We start from the raw sequence: 10,111 nt of genomic DNA on the forward strand, positions 1-10,111 counted from the left end.
CCTTGCAGTAAAACTTAACTGCGGGATTTTTATTTGACCTTGTTAATTTGTGTAAACAAACCCCAAAAAACTGCTTTGCAGTAAAAGTTAACTGCGTGATTTCTATCGCATGATATTTGACCTCACTTTTTAGTCTGTAAATAAATTCAAACGTTTTTCGGTTACTCTCCTTGCTGGCCGAGCGGTAAAATGTCAGGGTTTTTTTCACACTTTTATTTTCCATTTCACCTTAAGGCTCCTGGTTCAATCTTGCCTATCTACCAAAAAAATTTTTTTTTTCCTCATATTGTATGGAGTATTGTCATGTTTGAACTGTTGAATCTTTGTCTTGTTTTAGAGTTCATATGCATGACATTAATTTGACTGGTTCCCTACTCTTTTGTCATTGCGCTCTCTCTTTCTCACACACACAGACTTAATTCTGCAAGTCTCTGTCTTTTCTGTAAATACTATTATGACATGTGTTCTTCAGAATTGTCAGATTTATTCTCTGCTTTTTTGTTAGCTCATTTGACTCGTTGGTCTACTGGTCTTCACCAATTCATCGTTGTGATATCTCATAATAATATAGCTTTCTATTTCAGTAGCTTCTTTCCAAGAACTGCAAGTTTGTGGAAATCATCCTACTGACTGTTATTCTCTTATCTAAACACTTGGTCTTTCTAAGACTAAGGCCAATAGGCATCTCTTGTCTTTGCGATAATTATCTCACATTCTGTTCATTCCTTACATCAAATAGCTTCATGCCTTGTTTGGAGCAACTTCCTTAACAAATTTTTGTAAATGATCTGAAATAGCAATAGCATAGAACATTTTCAAAATAAACTGGATGTATTCAAGAATTAATTTAAAGGATTAATTTACAGGGACATTTTTTTTAAATTCTTTTTTATGAAATTTAAGCTAATATATATATATATATATATATATATATATATATATATATATATATATATATATATATATATATACTAGGTTGATAGTTTTTAATTTTTTTCCAATTAAAATGAAAATATTATTGCTTAAAATAGAACGAATAATAAATTTGCAATTTTTCTTTAAGAAAGTGTATAAGTTAATCTTAACAAGGAGTACATCTAAACAAACCTGATAGACAATACTAATTACTACACATTTTATCTTTACATTTTAGCACTTGTCATTTCTTTGCAATATGGAATTGTTTTTCTTTCCATTCTTTTTCTACTGAATTTCCATACTGTTGAATACATTTTGGTAAAATTATTTTTGTTGTTTTCTCCTTCTAGTCACAACGCTTATCAAAGTCTTCCTCTCTAGTTGAAGAGCTCTCCAAGAACGATTTTGCCGTCCCTGAATGCAAGCTCAACCCCAGCATTCCTCTTAACAAGAATTATTTACTACAACTTCTGATTCAAGTTGCAGACAAGGATCTTGTACAGTTGATTAATTGGGCGAAACATATTCCTGGTAAGTAAAACTCAGTTATTTTATCATTTGCTTATGTTTACATATAGACCTATGGTGTAGTAGATAAAGTTCTTGATAAAATTCAGTTGTAAAGTTACACTCTTCTGGAGGATGAAAGTTCAATCCTCAGTGTGACAACACTCAAAAATACAATTGCGAATTACTTAGGACTTCTATCCAGTCATGGCTGACGGAACAGGAACATGCTAATCTCTTGGATTAAATAAATGGTTCTGTTTGTAATACCATGCAGATTCTTGAGTTTGACAAAAAGATTTACGAGTTTGGTGACATACACTTAAAGAAGGTTGAACATTACGTTGGCCGAAATGTGGAAATAATAATTAAGATAAAAGTAGTAGTCCAAATGTATTATCTTCATCTCAAAAATTCAGAAATGTAGAATAGCATGTTAGAGAAAAACTTTGTCATAAGCTTCACTGTACATTGTGTTTAGAAGACTCAATATAGTCATGAGATAGATCATCACACTATAACAGTTGTTGAGTGTTTTTACTTTTTTTTTTCCCCACAGTTTTTAACAACTACACTATATTGCAGAGGCAGTGTGTTGAGAGCATTCAGACAAGATTTTTGTTTTTTATCATTTATTTTCACCCCAAACAAGGCACAATGCCACTTTGATGTAGGGAGCTACTTGCAGGGATACTATGAAGGGAGTTGAGCAGCAAGATTTCTATTCACATTACACTTGAACTTCTGCATATCAGTACAGTTGGGAAAGCAGGAAACCGGAAGGTAATTCCAAAGTCTATCAGTTCTGGGGAAGAAATTATTAAAGTAGAAGGCTTTCTTACATCTAGGAATCTCTACTGTGTAAGGGTGGGATTTTGTTGATTGTCGGATTTGTCGGAGCTGTTTATGTCGAGGGGGCTCAAGGGCTAGTAGTTTGTCAGCGCAACTACCATTAAAATACTTGTAAAATAGGCAGAGGGATGCAACATTTCGTCAATGGGACAGAGATTGAAGCTTAGATGACAGTTCAGAACCTATCAGGCTGGCGACTCTCTTTTGAACACTGTCCAGGAGTAGGAGAATAGTAGCAGACGCACCATCCCAAATGTGACAATACTCCATACATGGACGAATGGTGGCCTTGTAGAGGATACTTTCAGGCGTCAGTAATTTTCTAGCACAGTAGAGAGAGCCCACCTTCTTCACAGCAGACTTGACAATGCTCTCGATATCTCTGTTCCAACTTACGTTTCTTGTAAATGTTAATCCGAGGAGTTTAAAAGAAGTACTTTCAGGTAAAGTATCTTTAGCCATAGCTATTGGTGGTTGAAAAGGTCTCTTGTAATTATTGAAGAAAACAAGCTTAGTCTTGGCAGTTTGTTTCCCCTCATGTCTGTTATAGAGCATGGTGTCATCAGCAAATATACCCATCTCAGAGACTTTATCAGGGAGGTCATTTATTAATATTAGGAATAATAACAATCCAAGGATAAAAGAATCTAAATTTAATGAAAATTATGCTGAAAAAAATGATTAAAAATGTTTTTTTATAAATTATTTCCAGTCTAACAGGTTCAGCTTGTTTGACATAGAAACACAACTACTTCACTGTGAATCAACATATCTTCTCTAATATGAGTGCCATCACGCTTCAGTTTTAAGTATTTTCAGTAAACATGCAAATTAAATAGAATGCATTCTACGAATATTGATTTTTTTTTTTTTTCTCAATAAAGTGGCTTGATATTGATTAAGATAGAATTTAATTAAAAAAAAAAACGATCCTCTATTTCCTTGTGGACCTGCCTTATAAATTTGATTTGAAGATTGCTTGTGTTCTTTGAAATTTTTATTGGTTTTAATGCAAAGTCATGAAACAAGTTACATTATTCATAATTTTGATAGAAAAAGTCATTTTAAAAAACAAACGTCTTAATAAATTTCAATTGACAATTTCAGGAAATTATTTTTTAAGTATAGAAGAGTATTTGTTTTGAAATTGGTTTGAATCAAAGTAATTGATTTTGATGGACATGTTTTTTCTCTTGATTCCAGGTTATGCTGACTTGTCCTTATCTGACCAGGTGCATTTGATTGAGTGCTGCTGGATGGAACTTGTCTTGCTGAATTGCGCCTACCGCTCAATGGAACACGAAGGCAAACGGCTTGCGTTTGCTTCAAACCTTATCTTAGAAAGGTTAGTCACACCCTTTTCTTATTCATTGTTTATTCAAAAGTTATAAATTGAGTTTATCTTAAAACTTTATTATTTTTATAAAGCTCTAGGCTAGAGGATATTATTATACCTTTTATGTATGCAAAAGCTACTGTCTCGATTTGACTCCATTAAGAAATTGATTTTTACATTTTAGAGCAAAGCGAGACATTTTAAAATACAGTGCAGATTTGCTAACTTATTTTAGTTTTGCCCTGAACAGTGCAAAATGTGAAAAACAGTAAATCACTTAATATTTTTCAACTTTGACAATCTGAAAAACATTTTGGTATAAGTTTACACCACATTGAGATGTTTTACATTGGATGTTTTTTCTTTTGTCAAATAATAACTATTATATTTAACAATTATCTGCTTTTGCTTAGCATATACGTGTGCTTCATTCTGTATATTCATCTATATTCATATAAATCTGTTTCGCACACAAAAGTTAGTGAGTAAAAAAAATGGCTTCTTCAAGTTCTTAGATGAAATCATTTCAAATGGTGAGGAGAAGCAATAAATCAAATTGCAAGTCAAACTATCCTCAACACCTGAATTAAATTGGGGAAAAACCCCTCACTCTAAATAAAAATTTAACAAGTGATATTTTTTTTTTTACATTTGGTCATCTATCTATATATATATAAAAGCGCAAATGCTAGTGTGTTTCGCAAAAACCTTCGACAGAAGCAACGGATTTTTACGAGTTCGGTATCATTTTGAAGCTCAACATCTTGGACGACAAATATTGAAAAATCCTTAACGGCTCTCTCTTTTACAGGAAGGGGGGAAAAAAAAATGGTATCTTCATGACAAGATGGCTTTACGCATGAGTCAATACACGCAAAAGACGTTGTACATTGAATTCGTTTTAAATATTATAAAAACCGACCTACTTTCATCTACGCGCCTATACGTTATCTAAAGACTTCAGGTTCAATCCCAGTTTTCAGATATACTTTTTTTCTCGATTTTTAAACATTTAATATTGAAACGAGGTTATTTATACCTTTTTTTTGGGGGGGGGGTTGTTTATCCAATTGTTTTAAAGAAGTTTTACGTCCGTTCGCGGTTTTATTTGTTTTGTTTTTCCGATTTTTTTAAAAAGTTTAAACAGGGTTATTAATTCGCTTCTTCTTTGCCCCTGCCCTACATATACACCTCCAAATACCCGGGCAATGCCGTCCTTTTTTTGGGGGGGTGGTTCGGTTTTTTTTTAAAGAAATTTTGCGTTCGTTGGCTTTGGGGGGGGGGGGTCCGATTTTTTAAGAAGTTCTTCCCCCCCCCCCCCCCTCCAAACACTCGAGCAACGCCGGGTACCCCCGCTAGTCATATATAAAAATAATAATGATCTCAAAAAAAAATTTGTAAATAAAAAGAATGGAAGAGATTGGAATCAGGGGGATGACTGAAAAGATTCAATGAATAACAATAATGAAAACTGCTGAAATATTAAGGAAACCCTTGAGTGCAGAGACTAAAATGCTAACGGACATATAGAAACTAAAAGAGAAGTAAAATAAAAAGATAGAGGAACACCACATGAAATCAAGAAAACTGAAACCGTAAAATTGTAAGTTGATCCTCCCTATCAAAAAAATATTTAGTGTTGACATCAACTGCCACCACACCAAATAGTCATGAAGAGTAGATGAGAATAGAAAGACCAAGGAATGAAAGCACCAACCAGTCATTCACTGGATGAGTGCGAAGACTGGGATCTTGGGGAGGCTTCTGGTCAATCATATTCCAGTGAAAACTGGAATTGCCAGCAAGAAATCAATAGTCAGTGGCTTTTGTGATAACACAAATTTATTTGCAAAGATCATCGAAAGAAGTAGAAAGTACTGGAAATCTGAGGATACTTGTCACCCAGACTCCAAGGAACGCCACTGGTTATCATCGAGTAATCTCTGATGATGATTTGTGTAAGAAATCCTCGTGAGTACATAATAATAATGATTTATATTTGAAAAATGAAATTATTTTTGTCATTTTTTACTAAAAGTGTACACTAGTGTGTGTGTGTGTGTGTGACTCCTTCAGGTTTCCATCACTAAGAAAAAATGATTCTCTTTTTTTAACTTGTACATTAGATATCTTAGATAAATGTCGATTATATTCTATCTGGAATACAATATATTTTCAAGGAATATTGGAATGGTTTTATTTTAACAATACATTCTGGCTATTCTTGATACCTCATACACATTTCAAATTATATTCAAAATGGTGACTTAGCCTTACTTCTAAAGTCTTCATAATTTTTTCATTAAACAAAATTAATGATATCATTTTTAAAATATAAAACAAAACAAGACCTTGATAACTTTATCCCAACAGATTTTAATATTTAATTTTGCTTAGTAATTGGAGGAGGGGGCTCATATTTAGAGAAATGTGGCAATTTTCACCCCCAAGTCACATCTTTTTATACTCTATTCGTGATCATTGGAAGGAACGGATTTCATAAAAAAGATTTTCTTTGTTGACTGGTACAGTTCAAACCATATTTAACACCCACCAAAAATTCCCCTGAACCAATTCTGAAATTTTAGTAGGGTTTAACTTATTTCATCTCTTCTCCACTCACCCCAACCTTTCATAATCATATTTAATTCTTTTTTTAATATTATTTTATCTCTGTACATCACCATTCCCCAAAATGTATATATTTTTTTAATGTTATTGTTTTTCTAATTTCCAGGCATCATTGGGAGATGTTAGGGATGACCCAGATATTAGAACAAGTGGCTGCAGTCAGTGAACAACTCCTACAGTTTGGTATCAATCGCGAAGAATTGCTCTTACTTGAAGCAACCATTTTAGTCAACGCAGGTACAGAAACATGTCAGTCCTTGTCTGAATGTCACTCCCACCCATATTGTTTATCTATAAAAGTCCATAATTTATAACATTAGACATTGTCTCCACATTCATTATTTTTCACTTAATATCTACACAGAAATGATCAATTATCTTGTCATGATGGAGAAAATAATTGGTTTTCCTTTTTATCTGATAAAAGTTGATGAAAATTGCACAGATGAGGAGTCAACTAAAAATGTCCAACTCTAAACTGTTTTGAAATAAAACTATTCCAGCTATTAAAAATTGATGGAAAAGCAATAAATGACTTTCTTGCTATCAATTTTGAGCATGATTTTTGTAAAGAAAGAAGATGAAAACTATCATCACAAACAATCCAAGATTTTTTTTTTTTTTAACAAAAATCGAACATTAACATTTTGATAAATTTGATACAAATTTATCTTTTTTAATGTGACTGCAAAGAAAAAAGAAATCAATTTACCTTTTCATTCACAATTCAGAAATAGATCACAAATTTTTGAAATCAAGTACTATATAAAAAAAAAAAGATGGTATATATTGTGTAAAGTTTGATTAATTTGAAATGCCTTTACTGTTAGTATGAGAAATGGACCTAAGAATTGCATTTATTCATTTAGATAAAGAAGACTGAATAAATAGACAATAGGGAAAGAATTTGATTGACCAAAATTACTTGTAAATTCATTATTTATCACTTCATCCTGTGCTTACGCTATTTTAATGGGTTTCCTTGCAAATATATTTAACTCTATTAGTAAAAATGTATTATTTCTTGATAATAGATTTCCAGTGAAAATTTGGCTGCTTTCTTGTAATGTTTGCAATGACTGCATAACTAGATTTCCTGTGAATTATTATCATTTATTTATTTATTTTTGTTAAAATATAATTTGCAAAATTTATGTGTTTTTTTTTTAATATATAATTTTTCCTATTTTCATTACAGAAGTGCGAAGGTTGGCTGGATTTAGTAAAATTGATGACATTCGGCAAATAATCCTGAATGCTTTGATGGACACTGCCCAGAAGTACCATCCAGACAACCCGCGGCATGTTCCGTCCGCTCTCCTGTTGTTGAGTCATGTGCGACAAGCATCAGACCGTAGCATTACATACTTACAGAAACAGAAAGACGAAGGTCATGTGACGTTTTGTGAACTGATTCGAGAAATGCTTGAAGCACAGAACATTTTAACTGATATTGTTGCCCCTCGAGCAGATGTCATAGGAATGGGTACTTGAGGAAAAATGGACTTGTCTAAAAATTAAAAAATAACTAAATAAAATTTTAAAAAAAAACATTTTAAATAAATACAAAATAAAAAAAACAGATTAACATAATTTTGAATGAAAGCGGATTATTGGGTGTGGGGTGGGTGGGGTTCTTTTAAAATAATGATGCCTAACCATGATGAGCAAGATTAGTGTACAATGATTTTTATTTTTATATGATTTTTATCTTTTTCTCTTATCACATAGTGGTTCATTTTTTATGTTGAAATTTTCTTTAAAATGCAAATTCTGTTTAATCTACACTCATACATAAAAAAATATGTGCAGCAATTAAAATCATGCAATTCAGATTGCCCTCCCCCCTTCCTCACCCCCTTCAAAACCACTGGACTCAAGATTGGCCCCCCTCTCTAATGGTTGTCCACTTTGGCCAGAGTTTCTTTAAAATTTATGATTTCCAATTGTCAGAAAATTTCACTTGTGTGTTACTGGCAGAATTTACTTTGTTTTTGTTTTTGTTTTTTTCAAGGAAGAAATTTACTTGTTTTATATATATATTTTTTAAACTTCAAACATTTAAAAATTATAAACAAGTAGGCACAACAGATAGCCATAGCAAGCCATGAATATTAAATTAGTTTTGACAGGTATCTCATTTTAAATTGGGATGTTGAAAGATAGAATTTTGATTATTTATCCAGAAGTCATTAAATCCTATCTTCATTTTTATAATTATTATTATTTTGTATTCTGTATAAAAAAAATAGTTTTATACATTTAAATGATGGGAAAATAACTTACCAAATAGCAAATTATGAGTTAACAATTGTTTCAACATTAATTGCATCCTTAAAAAAACACCAAAGACTTTCCCAACATCTTTATCATCTCCTTTGTTACTGACTACATCATATATCATCATCATATCATTATTATTTATCACAAAACTACCAAGAATGAGGCTGCTTCTTTCAGTTTTTATTTAATCAGTATTTTGAAGGCTTGATTATGAGCCTCATTTCATTATTGCAATCAGTTCCTTTCATTCTCATGCTTTCATTCAAAACTCTTGCATAACATTTCTAAGATTTAATTGCCAAAAAACTGAAAACTTTTTCGTTTGTCCTATTCATCATATATAATTATGCGGCTGTTTTAATCATCATCTCATATGTGTTAAAGTTTTTTGTTTTTTTATTGATCTCTGTTGAACAGTTTAGCTATACCTGTTTGGAACATCTTTAGATGAGCACACATGAAAGAAGAGGTGAAATTAAAAAACAAATTATTCTAAGCAAATTGAAAACAATTGTTTTTCTCTTTATAAACTAAAATTCTTTTTTTTTTCCTCAACGCTATTGGACAAAAAACAAAAATTGTGTCATTACAATTTCATACAAAGAATGACTCAAATCGAAGTAAAGCAGTTTCTATTCAATCTCAAATTCTGCTGATAATTTATTTTTCTAAATAGATTGAGTTTATTAACTTGATGTTTCAATCTCTAACTTTTATGCAAAAAAAAATAAAATGAGAGTAAATTTGCTATTCAACATTCAAAAACTTTTTAAAAACTTGTGGATAATTCCTGCATTTTTTTTTTCTTTCATTCGCATCCTTAATTTTTTTACTGACAAATTAACAAATCAAGTAAATCCATTCTCCCTTTTCTACTCTGATCATCACAGAAATCTTTCCCCAATTCCTTGGAAAATTTTTTATCCTCCATAAGTGTGTCTTTTTATATGAACTATTGCTTTTTGCAAAAAATTTGTGATATTGTTTAAAAAATAGAATAATTGCCACAGTATTTTGCGTTCACTTGTCTCTTGGGACAGGTTTCAATTTAAATCTCTTGAGTAGATCATCGCTCTAGAGAGAATTTGTTTTGTACTTAAAACTAGCCCCCCACCAATTTCTCTCTCCTCCTCCTTTACCAACTTGTATTTTGCATTCACATTAAAATTTAACGTTATTATTGGAACTTTGAAAAAGTACATTGATAGATAAGACACTGTAGTAAATAGATGGCAAATGGGATTCCAACTTTGGTTTATTCCATTTTAAGCCTTTTCTCTTTTGTTGCTAATATTCAATTCACTACTTAGAAGTTATCCCCTTTACTAAATTCATTACTTAACTATGAAATTCATTATTAAAAGGGTAACAATACTTGCTGAAATAGAAATTGTATTAATTACATCCAAAATCAGGTGCGTGTAGACATTTAACTCTTGACACTCACCCATGTTCTTATATTCTTAAGGAAACATTGTATGTGGAACAGTATCAAAGTGCAACTTTCTCATAATCCTTAAAACCATTCAAGATGTCATAACCTTTAAATGTCCGTTTCATAAAATATTTCCATAACATGTCTGT

General features: G+C 31.6%; 1 protein-coding gene across 9 annotated transcripts in view; it reads left to right on the forward strand.

Annotated features, from left to right (window-relative positions):
• LOC145242626 (uncharacterized) overlaps positions 1-9,260 on the forward strand; it is a 377,218-nt gene extending 367,958 nt beyond the window's left edge. For all 9 annotated transcript variants that reach the window (XM_080105747.1, XM_080105741.1, XM_080105740.1 and 6 more), the window contains 4 exons: positions 1,269-1,449; positions 3,481-3,622; positions 6,351-6,481; positions 7,443-9,260. In XM_080105747.1, coding sequence (XP_079961873.1) covers positions 1,269-1,449; positions 3,481-3,622; positions 6,351-6,481; positions 7,443-7,738 — 750 coding nt within the window. In that variant the 3' untranslated portion in view covers positions 7,739-9,260. The remainder of the gene's footprint in view (positions 1-1,268; positions 1,450-3,480; positions 3,623-6,350; positions 6,482-7,442) is intronic.
• Positions 9,261-10,111: the final 851 nt, after the last annotated feature.

Source organism: Euprymna scolopes, chromosome 21, assembly GCF_053919585.1.
Source record: "Euprymna scolopes isolate OS-2025 chromosome 21, ASM5391958v1, whole genome shotgun sequence".
Classification (NCBI taxonomy): Eukaryota; Metazoa; Mollusca; class Cephalopoda; order Sepiida; family Sepiolidae; genus Euprymna; species Euprymna scolopes.